The sequence below is a fragment of the Syngnathus floridae genome, chromosome 8 (assembly GCF_059516105.1).
Source record: "Syngnathus floridae isolate MCC-2025c chromosome 8, RoL_Sflo_1.0, whole genome shotgun sequence".
In the NCBI taxonomy this organism is placed as follows: Eukaryota; Metazoa; Chordata; class Actinopteri; order Syngnathiformes; family Syngnathidae; genus Syngnathus; species Syngnathus floridae.
Genome location: NC_142420.1, coordinates 3054213 through 3072673, shown reverse-complemented (window position 1 = coordinate 3072673; position 18461 = coordinate 3054213). Strand labels below are relative to the sequence as shown.

Sequence of the window (18461 nt, the reverse complement as noted above, 5' to 3'; positions counted from 1 at the left end):
CAACCCTGTCTATTGTTCAGTGTTGTCCCTTGTCCTCCAACATTCAAACATCTTCAATTCTCCCTCCACCGGAATGAGTTTTTACCAACCTTCCTGCTCCCCGCAGCCTACATCGAAGACGTGGCGCGCTGCGTGGATCAGAGCAAGCGGCTCATCATCGTCATGACGCCCAACTACGTGGTGCGACGCGGCTGGAGCATCTTTGAGTTGGAGACGCGTCTGCGCAACATGCTGGTCACCGGCGAGATCAAGGTCATCCTCATCGAGTGCGCCGAGCTACGCGGCATCATGAATTACCAGGAGGTGGAGGCCCTCAAGCACACCATCAAGACCCTCACCGTCATCAAGTGGCACGGCCCCAAGAGCAACAAGCTGCACTCCAAGTTCTGGAAGCAGCTGCAGTACGAAATGCCCTTCAGGCGCACCGAGCCCATGCTGGGCCACGAGCCGGCGCTGGACGTCAGCGAGCAGGGCGCCTTCGGCGAGCTGCAGACCGTCTCCGCCATCTCCATGGCGGCGGCCACCTCCACCGCCATGGCCACCGCCCACCCGGAGCTGCGCTCGTCCTTCCACAACTCCTACCACACCACCGTGAGGCAGAAACACTACTACCGCAGCTACGAGTACGACCTGCCCGCGGGGGGCACCCTGCCGCCGCTCTCGTCGCTGGGGAGCCAGCACACCTACTGCAACATCCCGCTGACGCTCCTCAACGGCCAGAGGCCGCCCGGGAAGAACCGTGAGCACAGCCTGGAGGAGGCGCACGCCAACAACGCCATGCTGCCCCTGCTGCCCCGCGAGACCAGCATCTCCAGCGTCATCTGGTAACCCCCTCGCAGTTAAACGCGTTAAAAGTCCTTTTCGGTTTTTCCAAGGGGAAGCGCCGTTTTCCCCCAAAAAGAACCGACGCTCTGTTAAGGGTCATTTTCGACGTGGGGATTTGTAATCGTCAAAGGACCCCCACGTGGAAGAACGCTGTCAAGGACACACACACTAACACATGTATGCACACACATGCATCCATCGGCGCAAAAGGAAAACAGGGTCTTGTACATATCCAATATTCTCCATTCATTTGTAGCATTCCTCTTCTGTTCTTTCGGTCACACGTCTATTGCCTTCTCCACGCTCGGAGTTTGCTTTAACTTTCGGAGGTGTATATTTTGTATCACTTTTTTTTTTCTTCTCAATGCCCATGTGCTTGTCTGCAAAGCCACTTATGCAGTATACTCTTTCATTTGAAATCTTTGCATTCTTTCAAGGTTTTCCTGGACATTTTATCAGCTTCCAGGAGCTGCAATGACTTCTTTTTGGGGCGGGGGTGTTTTGACCTGTAAAAGGTGTATCTACTTTAAAAAAAAAATGAATATCACAAAAAAAAATCATAGAATATGCAAAAATAAAAAGCGTGGGGCTGAGAAGGAGGGGGCGGGGCTTGTCCACATCAATCAGCTCCCTGCCGCAGAAGACGGAAGACTATGTTTGGTATTTTCTATTTGAGACGCTGTTTGAGAATGCCTCATCTAAAAAAAAAAGAGAACGTGTAGATTATTTTAAAAAAATAACTCTATTTTTATAAGTGGTTGCCTGAGGACTCAAATTTTATGGTTTCATCCACCACGGGAGGACAATTCAGTGTTTTGTACACGACTTTCGAATCCCACAAAAACTCAAACCATTTTCCATTGTTTATTTGTTTGTTTTTAAAAAGAAAACAATTCTGATAACTGCTTTGGTTTCCTATGTAACAATAATTCATGTTTAAGGTAAGAAAAAGAGTACATTTGTGTTCGGGGAAAAGACTTTAGATATATTTGAAGGTGTGACTTTTTGAGTATGCATAGAAAATAGATATGTATTCTATATATAATATAGATATTTATATAAATATATAAACACAATTTTCACGCCGAGAGAAATGTCTATCTTTATAGAACACGAGTCATGATCAGTTGCCCTTATACTTTCTCACTGCACATTAAAAACAACCTTGATTTCCTTTGCAGGCCTCACCTTTTGTGTGCAACTCCTGTCGGCTCTCAAAACATTATACAGTATATGCATATGTATACATATACATATGCATATACATATGCACATTGAAAAAAAAATCGATCAAAAAGTTCAAAATATTTAAACTTTCTTGTTCATCAAAATAGCAGCTCATACTTTGGCATGTAAAGTTTGAATTCACCTAGTAAAGTTTCCTATGTTCAAGAGGATTATTTTTTTTTCCTTTGTGGACACAGTCTTTAATTAATCGGCATTCCAGGAGTACATCCTGACATAATCAATCCACAATAATATGCAGTTATGCTTCCCGCGGGCGGCCTCGTTTCTCGACATTTAACTGCATCCATACATCCTCACAAGGGTCACGGGTGAGAGCTCATAGATGAAAAGTCATGAATTATTATTATTATACTGGATGCCATTATAATGTGTCTTGTTACATTCCTTTCAATATGAGGATGAAACAAATATCTGTTCTAGATCTAAGGACATATGATTTCATAGTGGCCTGGATAAGCAGCTGGTTTCCTGTCCATAAACGTCATTTCTACAATTAAAAGAAGCACACTTCCTGTTTATGCCCTAAAGTGGCGCTTCATGGTCGATGCAGCATTGCATCCTGCAGTGAGGAGTCCATTAGTTAGAATTAGAGTTATTGTTCATTCTTATCAATAATTGCACTTCCTGCTCAGGAAAACATGCTGTGTGTATTGCTGTGTAAAATGGAGAAAGCAACACAAAACATTTCTTTCCACTATTTCACAAAATGCTACCAGACAGTGCCATCTCCTGGGGATTCACACACACACACACGTTTGCATTTATTTCTACATTTCTTTTGCTATTTAGTTATATTTTTTCCCCAAAAAAATAATTTTGTTTGTATTTTTACTTTTATTTTGTATTATACATATTTTTTGTTTTATTTTCACCTTTGTTTACTTGGCAGTTTTGGTCTTCAATAATACACTACTACAATACTGTTTATAAAAATGCAAGAATGTTAGCTTTACTTGTTAACTAGACTTCTCTGAATCTTTAGTATTCCTCTCTGAAGGCACACATCTCATGAAGACGTGCTTGGATGAGATGAAGCTCAGAGTTGAAAGGAAATCAAAGCTTCAGCAGTAGAGGTCGTCTGTACAATTTTATTAGCTGGAGAACTTCATCAAACAGAAGATGTTTGGACAGGTTCTCTGACCTTGTGAAGTTCAATTTTGTCTTTTTTGGTCAGTCATCAAAGTTTGGTGCCACGCCATATGTCTATTCTATTTAATTGTTTCTTTTCATTCATGCATACACATTGGACACACATTTGCACACACACACACTACATCCTGATCCTGCAGCTGCAAGTTTCACTGTTGAATGTTGTAAGCCAGTTGGAGGTTTTATTGGGAAACAGCAAAAGTAATAGTTTTTATTACTCTCAGCAATTAACAAGTTAATTGAAGAGAAAATGGGAGGAAAAAAGAGAGCAAATGCAAGAGTACCTGAAAGACGTGTGTGTGTGTGTGTATGCGTGTGTGAAAGTGTGTGTCTGTTTGTGAGAGAATCATACCTGTTTTCATATCAAACCACTAGAGGGCAGAAGAGATTTGTTCTTAAATAGCTAATCCTCCTCAGTGTATGTATGTGTATGTGTGTGCGTGGGTGCGTGCGTGTTACTATGACAATAACATTTTATTTTTTAGTAAAAAGCAAAAGATATATTGTTTGAAAATATTTTTTCCCATTAATAATCCGTGTCAGTGTATGTGAGTAGTATGTTTTAGAGTAAAAAAAAAAAACCTATATTGCAGCAATTAAGTTCTATTTTCAGGAAATAAAATGGCATAGTTACTTTTTTATGACAAAAAGTTAACGTGTCAGAGGAGGTTTATTTACAAGACACTTCATTAGATATACTTGCACTTTATGATGGTATAAAAGAAATTAAAATCTGAAAATTCCATTTTCACAAAAGTAATAATTACTAGGTTGGATTGACATTGTGTAGGTATCCCTAATATTATGGCTCAGAAACAATTTATTCCAGTTAAACAAAAACAGGCTTACATTTGTCACATTGGAGTTTTATCAAAACGTAAACAAGCTGCTGGCCCAAATCTGTCTGGCCTAAATTCGCTGAAGGTAACCGTGTGAGTTTTGTCAGCCGTTTATCTGCATGTTCATGTAACACGGAGGTCAGCTGACCCTGTGGAAAGTGTGTCAATAAAAGCGCTGAAGAGCAACACTTGAGGGAGTTTATTTTAGAAAAATAGTTTATAAAACAAATAAGTTAAGCAATGAATTACAGCGGCTTTTTTTTGACATAACAAAGCATTCACACACGCCTTTTTTGGAAGTTCTTCTCACTTGTCCATTAAGAGCTTTTCAGTCCATCGGGCAGATGGAGGGTCACCTGTAGTAGAGGCCTTGGAGTGGTGCGTGGAGGGGGCAAGGGGTCCTTATTTCCCGTAGAACATCTCCATGAGCACCTCCTCAATATTGACGCTCCCGATGATGGGCTTGAAGAAGAGCTGGGCCACCACCGATGGGCTGATGGACCTCAGCATGGACAGGGCGATGAGTAGTTTGGCGAAGCGTGTGGCGTCCTCGCGATGGATCAGTCGGACGTGCTCATTGAGGGCCTGGTGGGCCTCGCGCCGTAGCGACTGAATGTACGGCAGGCAGCGGAGACCCTCCAGATCTAAAAAGACATTTAGGATGAGATGGAGGAAAGGCAACGTTAAGTGGCGGAACCAAATTCCAGTATGATGAAAATAAACGAATTCTAAAGAACTCTTGATAATACAGTGAAACATTAACATATTTACTTTATATGATGAAATAGACTTTTTTTCAAATAACTAACAGATTTTTAAAAAATCCTTAGCATAAAAAAAATCTAATAAAATGTGGACCATTCCCTATAACTGAAAGTTTTTTTTTAATCATTTATGTATTTTTTTATAATTAAAATATTACGTGACCACTTAAGTTCTAAAAAAAAAAAAAGTTTTGGTAACATTGAAAAATATATAGATCTATTTTAACTTGTGCACGGGGATGTCAGATGTTCCTGGTATCTGCTGCCCCAGTGTTGATTTGAAAAGTTTAGTTTTAGAAGTGTAAGAAATGAAATATATTTATAATAAAATAAAAATGCATTTAGAATTCCTACATTATGTATTTTGCTGCTGCTTTTAAAATGTGAGTAAATGTGTAGCTGAAATTACGATTACTCTAACAATACTTTTGACATGAACTTCCAGGTGACTACACGAGCGACCGTTATTTCTTTGGGCTGCCCCAAGTTTTGATCCCCAAGGGGCTGACGGACCTACCCGGGTTGAAGAGCACGGCTCCCTTCAGATAGGCGTACTCCTTGGTGCTGATGTCAACACTCCAGCACTTCTTCAAGAAGCCTTTAATGGTTTCGATGTCGGCCAACGACACGCCGGCTCCAGCCCCTCGACTTGGGTCGGCCACAGTCACCGGCGCTGATTCGCTCTGACTTTGGGGTGCCCCAGTGAGAATCCTCTGCAGCATGCTCGGCTCCACAGTCTCCGTGGTCTCAAAGTCCACGCGGTCCTGGGCCAAGCCGAGCACCAACAGGGGCGCCCAGCCGCTCCGGATCAGGACCACCTGCTCATCCTCGGGCAGCTCCCTGAAGCACGGCACGTTCTTGACGAATCTCAGCGTCTTGACCAGGATGGCGGAGGCTGCTTTGCACGTCACCTGCGGGGAGCGCAGGACCCCGCGGCGCCGCGTTGTCCCGCAGGAACACTGCTGTTGCTGCTCCTGATGTCGCCACGCCGGCCCGGAGGCTCCAGAAGAGGCGGACGAGGAAGAGGAGGAGGTCCTGTGGAGTAAGTTATGTAGCGTTTCGTGTTGTTGCTGTTCCTCTCTGTCACTCTTAAGAATGCTGTAAAGGATGCTGCTGCTGTTACTGTTGCTGCTGTGGCTGTGGCTGCCGCTACTGCAGTTGCTTCTGCTGTTGCCGCGGAGGTTCGCACCCCGACAGCGGCAGCCCTCCAGCGTCGTGGCCATGACCGCTGGCTGGAGAGCACGGCGCGTCCCTGGGCCGGGGGTCAGTGCGGAGGAGAGGCTGTTTTGTTTGGAGCTCCAGATAGCCTCCGAGCGAAGGGCGACGCGCTGTGTAGGGGGGGAGCTCCCGTGTGCCTGCACTTTCTCCTGTTTTTTTTCTTCCTCTAGTCATACCCGTTGCTCTTTCCGCCTCCCATAAGCGCAAGGCACCTCCCTTGCGCTCTCTTTCGCTCTCTCGCTATCGGCAAAGGTACGCGTATTAAATCAAGGGCTGCTCAGTCATTTAACCCAAAGCAAAATGGTGAAGGTGCTGCCAAAATTGTAAAATGTATCCATGATCAATTGAAGACTTCCTAAAATCCATATTGAAGCTCATCAAGCTGATGGACATGTCATGTCTCCATTCAACTTTTTTTTTTTTTCATGATGAACTTTCACTGTGGTCCATCATCTTGCCTCCATCCTTCTTGGCTGCCACGAAGACCACCTAGCTCTCAAACAACCTTTAATTTATGAGTGGCCAGTGAGAAGTCCATAAAAGACAACTTTTTAAAGACAACTACATCCTTAAATACAAGTGGTCGAGGAGGAATCCTTAAAGCGGGGATTCGCAACTCTGTTCCTCGAGGTTCGGTGTCTTGCATGCTTTACGTCTCCCTGCCGCAACATATAAAACATGCAGGACACCTACCCTCGAGGAACAGGGTTAAAACTCGATTCTTAAAGACAAGCGAAAGAAAAGTCTTTAATACTTTTACTAATCCATGAAGCTGAATCCTTACAGATGCATTTTAAAGCAAAGTTTCAAAGAATAGTCCCTAAAGGCAAGTTTCAAAGAGATGTTATTAAAGCTTTGAGTACAAAGGAAGATCTTTAATTTCTCAAAGAATAGGATTTGGAATAAAGTTCTTACACACAAGGCCTTAAATCTAACTTCTTAAAAAGCCCCAAAAGTAGTTCTTTGTTTTGGAACCCAAGTTCTTAAAACCAAGTCCTTCAAATCAAGTACTTAAAAACAAGTTCTTGAATTTAACAAGTCTTCAAAGACAAGTACTTAAAGCTCAGCTCATAAAACTGTTCTTAATGCCAAGTCCTTAAAAATACGTCCTTAGAGGTAAACCCTTAAAATCTCAGTCAGTTCTACCCTGGTCAGTGTTGTTTATAAGGTTCCTCCCTGTCCCCCCAAAAATATAGGGCAGTGACAGATCTGAAGGCTTAATTATTTTAGGGACAATTTATATGATTTTCCAGAAGAAAGAAGCTGGAAGAGGCGAGCTGTGAAGGCCAGCGTACAACCTTGACTCGGACATGGTGATATTGATTTAACGGAGAAAACAGGAGCTGAATTATGATGTCATGACTCAGTGCTCGCCTTGCTTTTGTCACTAAAGAGGAATGAGGAGCTGCAGGAGGAGAGGAAGGAAGGGGGGGGGTATAGGCTTGGAAAAGACAGGTCTGGATAAAGCAGATAAATTAGCACTTAAGCCTAATTGTTCCTTAGAGGGGAGCAGTCAAAGGTCAACTGCTACCTGAACCCTGTGAGTAAATAAAGACTGGAGGTATGACTGTAATAATCGATGATCTTAAATCGTTTTAATCAATTGTGTAAAATTGATTGCTGATTCATCTTGAGGGGAAAAGAAGGATTGGGCCAGTTACAATTGAAGGGTAAATAGTATTGATGGTCATTGTTTTCCAAAGTAAAAGCAGATGTCACATTTGGATGAAACACAAAAGATAAATCAGTCTGCTTTTATGAAGGACTAGAGAAAAATGAATTCTTACTTTTGAGAGGCTGGAATCAGAAGATTCGGAAAGTCTTTAGTTAAAGAAATGACTAAATGTTTACTCGAGTATTAAAATATTAGGCGATTAATTTGATCATCGATTTTGACACCGTAAGTGTGCACCCCACTTAACATACCCAACATTTAGGATCATCTTAAAAAGATTCGGCCAGATTGTCAGTAAGTGCGAACCTGAAATAACACAGCCCACTTCAGAAATTTCTGACTTTGATTGCAAGAGAGTAAAAAGGCTCGAATTAACTGAACATGGATTTGACACCTCTACTCAGTTCCCCAAATGGAAAGGTGTTGACAAGTCGTAGTTTTGAGAAGTTTTCTCGTCGAAAAAAATCAAAGACGAAAAGTCAAAGTTACAGCGAACAGTTGAAGCACAGCATGTGGCCCGGCACTCGAATCAACCTTTGTTGCCTTTTGTAAAGCAGACACAAAACAAAGGCACAACATTCACAAGCATGACCTCTGCGTCAGCTCGAAGGTCGACCCTGTGAATGAAGTGTTAGTCTGAAAAAAAAAAATTGTTTTGCAGAGGTGTTCGGCACCGCATTGTTGAACTGTATTGATTGAGCAGACGAGAGAAAGCGGCGAGCTTCTTTCACATGTTTATATCAAGGCCGCCGCGGGATAAACAGCCTTCACTTAGTTCCTCTCTTGCCGCGCTCAAGGCCCAGCCGGCAGCGCTTATAAAAACGCTCCCGTCTCAAGGAGAGATGACATGATGTCTTGTTGCAAACACGCCGTCGCACATCCACAATACTTTCGACTTGCGTCCCTGCATGGGGGCAAGTCTACTTTGAGCTCGTCACGTTAGCCCACTGGTGGCTTTGCATTGTTCGTTGCAGCCCGAAAGGCTTGTGGTGGGAAATCAAGAAGTACACGTATTTGAATACGTCACGTCTCGTCCCCAGCCGATCCGTTAGGTGTTTGTTGTCATGGTTTCTGTCTGTGTGCTCGCCCCTCCCCTCCTGTGTGCCCGTGATGAGTTGGATTCTTCTCACCTGCCTCTTGTTACCTGTCGTGTATATAAATCCTGTCTGCCCCTCACGCCGGTCGGGTTGTTATGTGTTGTTGTCTTTTGCCGTTTAATGTCTTCATGTCCTTGTCAGTTAGTCCTCTAATTAATTTGTTAAGTCATGTCGGTTTGCCTGTTTTTGTTTTCTCCGATTAACCCTGCTCCATCCGATCCATGACCGAATATTCTGTTTTTTTTTAACTCTTTGTGCTTTTACTCCCAACACTTGATGACTGATATAACGTTCAGAACTCTTTATTCCTGCCTTTGTTTTTCCAATTTCCTCATGTGATTTATGTGTGTGGTTGAGGTGTTATTGATTTAGATTTTTATGACTGAGATCACATTGTGTGTTACAGAGCGGAAGAAAACGAAGCCCGAGTCCCATGTCTGGCTGGTAAGAAGCTGAAATCGTTTTGCTAATTGTATCTGCTAGGTTGTCGAAAGCTAAATCTATTTTGACAATAGGGAGTGAAGTGGGAGAAACTGCAACGTGTACATATTTTGGTCAGTTTGACAAACTCATATGTATCTGAGTTTATTTTGTGCAACCACTTGATGAAATAGAATTGAGTAAATTCACCTTTTTTTTTCAGTGTAGATAGCCACGGTTTGAACTCTGGGAGTTGATTATTTCCATGATTTCCTCAGGGAGGAATGTTTAGAATTCAAAGTTAGAGGTTCCACTGTAGTAGGAAAGTGTTGCTCCTCCTCACCACCTATGATGTCACCCAGAAGTGGCACGTGGCCAAAAAGTTCGCTTGCTTAGTTCAGTGAGTTAGTCGATGAATTGAAATGGGCCATTTTTTGGTCAAAAAGTCAGCAAAAAAGTGTTTTTTTTTACTGCTTGTGTGAATTCCCGCCACAGGGCCCCTGAATTGTTTTTTTTTCCTTGCATGCTTTTGCAGCACTCAGTGTTTCTGGAAGGTGTGACCTCACTCGTGAAATCGAGAGGTCAGCGTGACCAAAAAGACGACGGCTCCCTGGCACGTTCCCGGCGGCTCGGCCTTGGAGAAGAGCACAAGGTTTTACTTTTTGTTTCCTTCAGCTTTGACACCCACAAGCACTCAAAGGCAGCATAAGAGGACAACTTTGTATGATTCAAGGCTTTGCATTAAACGGCTCCTCCTGCAAAAAGTCTTGCGGAGCATTGTTTGTTGATTTGTTGGGCGCTCTTCTGGCGGTTGCCATGGCGACTGCCTCCATTTTCTCTCATCGCAGCGGCCGACATAAAGGAGCGTGTCCTTGTCTCCATAATAGTTACAAATTGAATACTGCACTCTCCAAGGACTTGTCAGCGACTTACAGCACTGAAAATGTGTTCGTGCATTAGAGAAGACCAGCTGAATAAATAGCAACTTTTTTGAACTTTTTAATTACGTTTTTTTTTCCATAGTTTTCATCTTTTTTGTCACTGAAAAGGCATTGGGGAAAAAAAAACATTTATAGTTTTTTGTCACTGAAAAAGCATTGGAAAAAAAGAAACAAACGCCAAAATCATATCAATCAGGAAAATTTAATTGATTGTAATGATAAAAATTTCCTATTCGGCCATTGCATTAGGTACCGCTCCCATATAGAAACTTCAGTAATTAAAACGTGAAAATTAAAAAAGTCAATTTTTAAAACACACTTAAAATAATCATGTATGATATTTGTACACATAATAAAATTTTCTCTCGCTATATTTGTCCCTTTGACCCAAAAAAAAATCTAACTTGATGCCATAGCAGTCCTCTTGCCTGACTGAATGTGATTATCAAAAGTCTTTTTCTATATTTGAGACTGGACTGGGAACCTCGAATAGTTTTCTAGAAATGCTTCCTTTACCACACTTGATCCGTTTAAGTTGTAGGAGGACATGATTTGGCAAAAACAGCCACACACTCAGCTCGACTGCTCATCCTACAAACGCATGTTTCTATTATTAATCATAATTTAATGGAGTGATAAACGTGGCATTGTTCCAACAAAGATCTAATCTTTGTGCTATAGTTACACAAATATGAAACATAGTATGACATGTTGTTTACTTCCATTGCGGATCCCTCACCAGATGTCTGTTTGCCTCGTTTGGTAACAGTGTGGCGTTCAAGGTCGCTTTGCTCTGCACAAGGTCACGTGGCGGGCTCGCAGCAAACAAAGCGGCAGATGTAGTGGTGTACTCATTGATATGCTCCTCAAATGCAGTAAACTTGAAAACCCAACAACTGGTGAAGAATAACAATATTGATTTATGAACACTAGGATGAATTAGTCAGCCAAGCAGAAAAACGATCAAATCAATGCTAACAAGGGCGGGAGGAAACTAGGCACTGCTCATCATCTGACCATACAGTCAAGCATCGTGCTGTCAGGATTGTGGGAAAGAAGATGGCAGAAATGTAGAGATATCATTGCCAAGACCACAAGAGTGTCTTCAGGACGACTCTGAGTATCGTTGAGTTACTTGAATGCAATGAAACATCACTGGAGTGATCTAGAAATGGCTGTGCACCAACGTTTCTTATCCAATCTGATGTTGCTTGTGTGTCCAGGTCCATCTGCAGTTTGCCTGACCAATAAGAGGAAGCATGAAGGTAGGTCATGCATCAAGATGAGCCCAAACTAGTGTATTGTGGTGTTAACTCTAAGCACCGCATATTTAATTTTCCTAGATGGTCACCGTGCGGGCCAATCAGAAACTATGGACCGTGTTTTACCATGTTCTGCTCTCCAAGCACTGTTTAAACCTGGACTTGTCAGTACAGCTCACAAAACTGCAGAACAGAGGTGGGACACTGCAGATGTAACGTCCTTGATCAACTCTGTGGTGAACATATGCTACGGGGACGCTAGCTAATTAGTCAAGGTTGAGTAGAACCCCAGGCTGCACGTATGTGTGTGTATGTGTGTGTGTGTGTGTGTGCCAAGGTCAAACTCATGAGTTGAATCCATAGCGCAATAAGCCCCACAGTGGCACTTTGATAGGCTGCACACAATCCTCAGCTCCACACTTTTATTTTCCTCCTTTGTTCGCTTACCGCATGGTGATGCTACACTAAATCACAAAAGACTTACCTGTACTCATTCAGGGGCGGAGTCATAAAAATGAGTTTCAGACATGGCGCCAATTAAAATGTAGATTGCGGCCTCCTGCACAGTACATATCTGCATATTCCATTTACTTGTTTGCCCCTTCTGTCTCTGTCCTTCCTGCTTTATTCATTGCTCCCAAATATATCACCGTGTGATATAACAGTGCTTGTCTACGATAACCATCAGACACTCGCAAAAAAACATGGAGGAGGAGGGGAGCGATAATTTATGTCCCTCTTATCTTCCTCTTTACTGGCCTCGCTGTGACTACCGTTTGAATATTTGGAGGACGGGGTCATGTTTGCATAGGGAGCTAAATTACGACAGTAATAACAGCGTCGGCTGCCAAAAAAAAAAAAAAAACAAGGGAGGAGGCTACATGAGGAGGGCGGTGTTTCGTGTTGACAGACCAAGGTGAGGCGAGATTCATATTTTTACAATGGAAATAAAGGGAATAAAAGGAGCGTGACAAGTTTATTTTCCAAATAACATCACAGGGGAGGATAAATAAAGTTGTCTTTATGAATGGAAGTCATGGGTTTTTTTTGGTTTGTCCTTCAAATCTCAGTGAGTCATCTTGACTTATGGTGCAGAGCGCAAGTGTGTTCTTGGAACTGTGAGACGGTTCTTGGAATTGAAGCAGATCTAAATGGGAGGAGAAAACTGCGTTTCCTTTCAGTCGATTTATTCACCAATAGATGCGAAAGCGGATTGTTTGCTTCTCAAGATTATTGTGCTCTTGAAGGACCTGATCCATCGGTAAAGGAGATTGTAATGTTTTGAAAAAACAAGGCATATGTTAGAATAGTTATGATTGTATTTTTGGGTACTTGATCAACCGGTTGGTCCTTCATTTGCAACCTGGGCACTCTTCCGTCTTCGTCCATCTCTCCTCATCCATTTATAATAGTTTTTTATTGTTTTTGTAATTTATTTGGGCTTTGCAGCTTTTGCACTTTTATGTCCCGAATGTTTTCTGGTTCTTTGGACAAACAAGAAAAAATGGAAAAATATAATGTTACTTTAAATTTGTACTTCATTTGTGCAGCCTTAGTTTCTGGCACCTACAGCAGATTGTTTGTGTTTGGACATTCTGAACCACAGTCGTGCTTTTAGTTCCAATTCATGAAAAGAAAAAGATAATTTTAGCAATTTTCTCTTGTATTTGAGATTGTCTGGTGATAGCAGCATCTAAATATTAAATCCATTATATAGATATTCCATTAGTGAATGGAATTGGTGAAAACAATGAGAAAATGCCGGTATGCTAGAAAATAACGGCTTGCAGCAACCTTTGTTTTTTTTTGATTGGGGAAAAGAAAATAACTATGAACTTTTAATTTTTTTAACCATACACAACGTAAAATTTGAACGAGTTTGTGTCGAAAATTAACGTTCACTGCTCATGTGTGACCATGGGCTACTTTTGGGACATTATTTTCACGTAACGCCTTATTACCCAACTTTAACTCCAAATATGCAGAGAGTATTTTGCAAGGTACTAGGAATAGTGCTTTTGGCGCTACAAATGGTTAGTATTGATAATAGCCAGTCGCGCTAAGAATATGAATCTAGCAATGGAAAAGTAACCTTCTGCCATGTGGAAGCAAATAGTCTAACCTTGCAGTGACATAAAAGAGACAGCGCTCAATGCGGGAAGGTAAAAAGTGAAGTTGGCCCTGATTTGCGCTTTCACACTTAAGAAGAATCTGAATTTAGTTATCGGACAGATTAAAAGCAGGTGTATACCGCAAGGGGATAAAAAATGGGGTCACCCGTGTGCATCCGTATGGCGAGCGTGCTCATTATCACATGACTCTTGCTCGCCTCGCAGGGTCATGTGCTTGGGGTGGTGGGAGGGGATTGCCGCCAAGGTCGCCGGGCTCTCGTGCAGCCTCGAGGGGCTAACTGACCAGGAAATGTTCCCTCCATGGCAACGGAGCTCTCATTAAACGTTCAAGTTGAACATGTCAGGCGTAATCTGGAATAACATACGTGCCTCAAGGCTGCAGCCACAAACCAATCATTGTTCGCATCAATATTGTGTGCATGGCTAATCCTATAAAGAGTTTTAGACTGTTGTTTTAGGCCTTGAAATTGTTTTGGAAATATCAGCAAGGGGAAAAATAAAATGGAAATATAGGAGTAAATAGGTTATGATTGTGCTGCTTTTACAAGGCAACGCACTAAAAGCTTTTTTTGAATAAAGGCGACGCGGCTGCGGCGTTAAAGCCACAATGGCAAGAGTGGCGAGGACCTTGGGTTTGATATGAAATCACATGACCTTGTCTCCGTCAGCCCACATGTTAAAAGCTCTTTGTGAGCAGAAAAAAGTGCTTTAGAGACGCGCTGAAAAGCTTCAACCTCCTCTGTGATTTCATTGCATTAGACAAGCTTTTTTTTTTTTAAAACGGGATGTATATGGTTTTTATTAATCGTGCAGACAGACAGGATGGATGGATGGATGGATGGATGGATGGATGGATGGATGGATGGATGGATGGATGGATGGATGGATGGATGGATGGATGGATGGATGGATGGATGGATGGATGGATGGATGGATGGATGGATGGATGGATGGATGGATGGATGGATGGATGGATGGATGGATGGATGGATGGATGGATGGATGGATGGATGGATGGATGGATGGATGGATGGATGGAAAAATGCACATTCAGGTTGTTTATTTTAAGATTAGGGTTAGCGGTATACTATTAACTCGTTATATAAATGCAATATTAATGAAATAAATACATATATTTGATTGTCTGGCCTGAAAATATCAATTTTCTTTTTTTGCTTTTAGCTGGTACTTTTACTAAGTTCATGACTTGACTTTTTTTTGTTGTTTTGTTTTTTTAGTATCAGCACCTAACATAACCACAAACGGCTGTCATCTGTCTCGACGGAGGAATGGAAACCGGCCCACTTGGACCACACCTCCTCTTGGACGTACGTGAAGTTCCGTCATGGGTGAGAGTGAAATCCCACACATGCACATCACTTTATTCCAAATGTGGTTATTTTTAAAGTACTTTATAAATAAAATGATTGAGTTGCGATTACTGCTTAAGCACAATAGAAATGGTTATTTTTTAGGACAGGATGAGCTATTTTCGTGTGTACCTGGAATGTTTGGAGAAGAAAGGCAGCCACGAGTTTCTCTGTGGCCTTGACACTTCCCAGATTTCCAACAGCCGGCGGCCAGCGCTCAGCTCTCTAAACATGCCGTTTCCTCCTGCTGCTGTTGTGTTTGAACAAGACCCGTGGAGGAAGGTCGCGAGTGCACCGAACTCCACCGCCTTCCTTTGAATGGGAGGAAAGGTAGAAAAATAACGTGGTGAGTCTGCACTCAGCTGGTCTGCAAATCACACAAGTGCCACAGCATGATGAGCTAATCTTTGTCTCGTCCATGCTGGAGCACGAATGTGAAACATTCTATCAAGCCAGCCTTGATTGTGATATCGAACATATTCACTAACTTGTGTGCAATTCGTGTTGAGCATATTTTGCCAAATCTGTTTGATCATTTGAGGATATCATACTTGCTCATGCAGTTGTTTATCTCACCAAATTGCAACATTGTATTATTAAAACTAAAATGGCCTTGAAATAAGTATCAAATGGAAATGACATTGTTCAAAACAAGTTTGGATCTTTTTTTTCTTTTTTCTCTGGGATTGCTTTATTCCTTTTGATATCAAACAAGCATGGAAACATTTTATTCAAAGATACAAGGGTGAGTTTTGTTTGGTCTTCTTCTGAGGAAGTGGCCAAAATATGTTAAGCAGGTAAACAAAACTCACAGTAAGAACATGAAACATGAAATCAGTTGCAGAATGTTTAGTTTACCCAACTCCACCCAAAAAAAATTCCACCCTTCTCAGACAATTTCAAAATAACTGCTTCTTTTGGAAAAAATATAATCATAACAGACACAACTTAACATTTTAATGTTCAACAATTGAAAGCGGAAGTCAAAAACCTTCTTCTTAATATGTTCTAAGTACCAGTCTTAACACAGTATTCTGATTAACATCACTTTGTAGAATAAGAACTGCGCAGAATAACGCCACCTGCTGTTGGGTTAAAGTGATGTCTAAGTTCCCATAGGCTCAGGTTGCTAACATCACGACTCACCTCATCTGAGTTTGCTCACAAGATGTTTGCAAGGCGAGCAAAATGGCAGGATAGGAATACAAACGGATGGCTTAGTCTACTAAGTGTCATTGCTCCTTGTCCTGCTTGAAGAGCTCCTTGGATCCGTCACTGGAGATCTGCAGGAAAGGTGTGCTGATCTCGCTGGACTCAGCTTCACCAGCCACCCTCAGCAGACATGACATCACCATGTCCTTGGCCATGCCCGCCTCCAGATTCCCATCCCGGCTCAGCTGCAAGGTGATCTGGTCCAGGCTGGACAGGACCATCTCTGAGGCCAGTAGGGGGCAGACAGGGCCTGAATTCCTGGCCATGTTCTCCATCATGTACTGCTGGTACAGGTCCAGAAGCTTCTGTTCCAGGTAGCCGTTCAGGAGGGAGTTGGTGAAGGGTCCCTCACGGCCTTGGGAGAAAAAGCTCCGATCTCGACCACTTCCTTGTCTCCAGTGGTTGGAGCCTCCCCTGAGAGACAGCAGGAGCCCAATCTGTGTAGCTCGTCTCGGAGGGGAGTCTTCTCCAGGTGGGGGGACGTCACAGGACTGCAAGAAGGGACCCACCGACTGGGTGTCGGCGTGCACCTGATCCAAATTGTCGGCCGACAGGGGGAGAACCTGGTCTCCTCCGATGTGGAGGTCGCTGTAGTTCTGGCAGATGCTCTGACAGAAGGATGGAACCAGGAAGGTGGCGTCGCCTCCCAGGCGAGGAGAAACGATCTGGATTCCCGGTGAGTTCTCTCTGACTGGTTTGTACAGATCCAAAGACTCCCGCTGGGAGAATTCTGGAGGATTCTCGCCGACCGTGCCCCCCTCCTGCTCTGACGGATTGTGATGACGATGCACAATGCCGCCTGTAGAGCGGGAAGAAGATCCGACAGTACTCTCCTGCCTCTCGCTCTGCGGGTGGCACGATTCTTCTGCTTCTTCGTAGGCCATGCTCAGCAATTTCGCTTCACAAAGCATCCCTGCAATGCCTCAGTGGGTGGCAATTTCCTCAATGATGGAATTTGAAAAAGATCAGGAACTGTCTACCAAAAAAAAAAAAAAAGATGAGGAGAAGGAAACCTTTCTTATACCATACCATGAAGCAAATGGTGAGTCTAATAGTCTGCTTTGTTCTATGCATCCACCTTGAGGGGAAGCGAGATTTTTTTTTTTTGACAATTACTCTTCCCCTTTCTTAATAATCACAGCTGCAGCTGGCGGTATTTATTACCACTTCAAAATTTTCTGGGGAATTTAAATGAGAGGACTGGACTTGATTCAACACATCAACTAACAAATGAGTTTAATTACAAGAAAGTAAAATCAGGTTGTTTCCATGGAAAATCACTGCTGTCCAAGAAGAAAAAATATATATAAATAAAACACAGTTGGATTATTTTCCAGGAACACAAATGTTTTTATCATTATTATTATTATTATTTATTCTTTTTTAGCTCAAGCAGTACACTTTATGTCAGGAGACAATATTAACCCTTCATGATTGTATTTTCATGAAATAACGTTAGTATAAACTTCACCCTATCTCTTGTTAAAACAAAGAATTTAATGTTTCATTTCTGGATTGCTCCCAGCTTTACTGAAAAGAAAAAAAAAATCTATTTATTAAATGTATTGTATAATAGAATAGAATAATATGCAACTTCTATTTTCATAAAATGTTGGTATTCTTAGCATTATTTATTTTAAGTTGCTATTATTTTTTATATTTCTATATTTACATTTTACATATTCTAACTTCAGTGGAATTGGGGACATATTATATTTTATTCCCTGTCTAATATGACTGTTTCATTTCAAATCATTTGATCAGCACATTTAGAAGCAATTTTAATTACTGTGAAAAATTCCATTTAACGTATTCAGATGTTTTAATCTCATTATCGCATCCATTTAATTGCAAGGGGTTTTTCTTTTTTTGGCACTCGTGGAGATGTTTATTGCATTTTTTAAAAGAAATTATACATTGATCAAATAATCAAATGAAAGCATGATCTTAAATGTTCATTCACTGATTTAATTGTATACTCATAGTGCCACAAAAAAATAGTTATTTCAAATAACACCTGAGGGCTATTCACTCATGATTTACGGGTTGTGTCTTCGTTAGCCAGGCAGAAGTGAAACTTTTGTAATGTAACCACAAGGGGACGTTTCCTTTGAGAAATCATTTTGCGCTTGAGCGTATAAGGTCAAATCTGCATCATTCAAAAGCTAAATGGGATCATTTGGATGAATTAACTTTCCTGATTGGTGAGACTTTTTCTCAAATGTACAGCACCTTGACTGCTTTTAAGAATCTTAAAAAGGAAAGTTCCAATGAAACACAAGAAGGCACTGCAGTGTATTAATAATGAA

At 41.9% G+C, this 18461-nt stretch overlaps 4 protein-coding genes across 9 annotated transcripts in view; 2 read left to right on the top strand and 2 right to left on the bottom strand.

The window, feature by feature from the left end:
- The window catches only part of il1rapl1a (interleukin 1 receptor accessory protein-like 1a), a 184459-nt gene extending 182458 nt beyond the window's left edge, over positions 1–2001 (top strand). For all 5 annotated transcript variants that reach the window (XM_088382174.1, XM_088382172.1, XM_088382173.1 and 2 more), the window contains one exon: positions 107–2001. In XM_088382174.1, coding sequence (XP_088238300.1) covers positions 107–828 — 722 coding nt within the window. In that variant the 3' untranslated portion in view covers positions 829–2001. The remainder of the gene's footprint in view (positions 1–106) is intronic.
- A 2244-nt stretch (positions 2002–4245) lies between these two features.
- nr0b1 (nuclear receptor subfamily 0, group B, member 1) lies at positions 4246–6225 on the bottom strand. Its single transcript, XM_088382183.1, has 2 exons — positions 5343–6225; positions 4246–4705 (listed from the first exon to the last, which is right to left on the bottom strand). The coding sequence occupies exons 1-2, from the start codon at positions 6046–6048 to the stop codon at positions 4464–4466; spliced, it is 948 nt and encodes a 315-aa protein (XP_088238309.1). The 5' UTR covers positions 6049–6225; the 3' UTR covers positions 4246–4463.
- The window catches only part of c9h13orf42 (chromosome 9 C13orf42 homolog), a 21169-nt gene continuing 7025 nt past the window's right edge, over positions 4318–18461 (top strand). The window contains exons 1-9 of one of the 2 annotated variants that reach the window (XM_088382187.1): positions 4318–4767; positions 5271–5867; positions 9222–9259; positions 9331–9369; positions 9771–9887; positions 11400–11441; positions 11520–11634; positions 14809–14919; positions 15046–17194. The gene's annotated coding sequence lies outside the window, so the exon portion shown is untranslated. Of the gene's footprint in view, positions 4768–5270; positions 5868–9221; positions 9260–9330; positions 9370–9770; positions 9888–11399; positions 11442–11519; positions 11635–14808; positions 14920–15045; positions 17195–17730; positions 18357–18461 lie in introns of those variants that run through there. The other variant, XM_088382186.1, reaches the window with a different exon arrangement.
- On the bottom strand, positions 10570–17249 carry LOC148393984 (TLR adapter interacting with SLC15A4 on the lysosome). Its single transcript, XM_088382185.1, has 3 exons — positions 16087–17249; positions 15073–15252; positions 10570–11416 (listed from the first exon to the last, which is right to left on the bottom strand). Exon 1 carries the CDS (start codon positions 17061–17063, stop codon positions 16173–16175), a length of 891 nt encoding a protein of 296 aa, XP_088238311.1. The 5' UTR covers positions 17064–17249; the 3' UTR covers positions 10570–11416; positions 15073–15252; positions 16087–16172.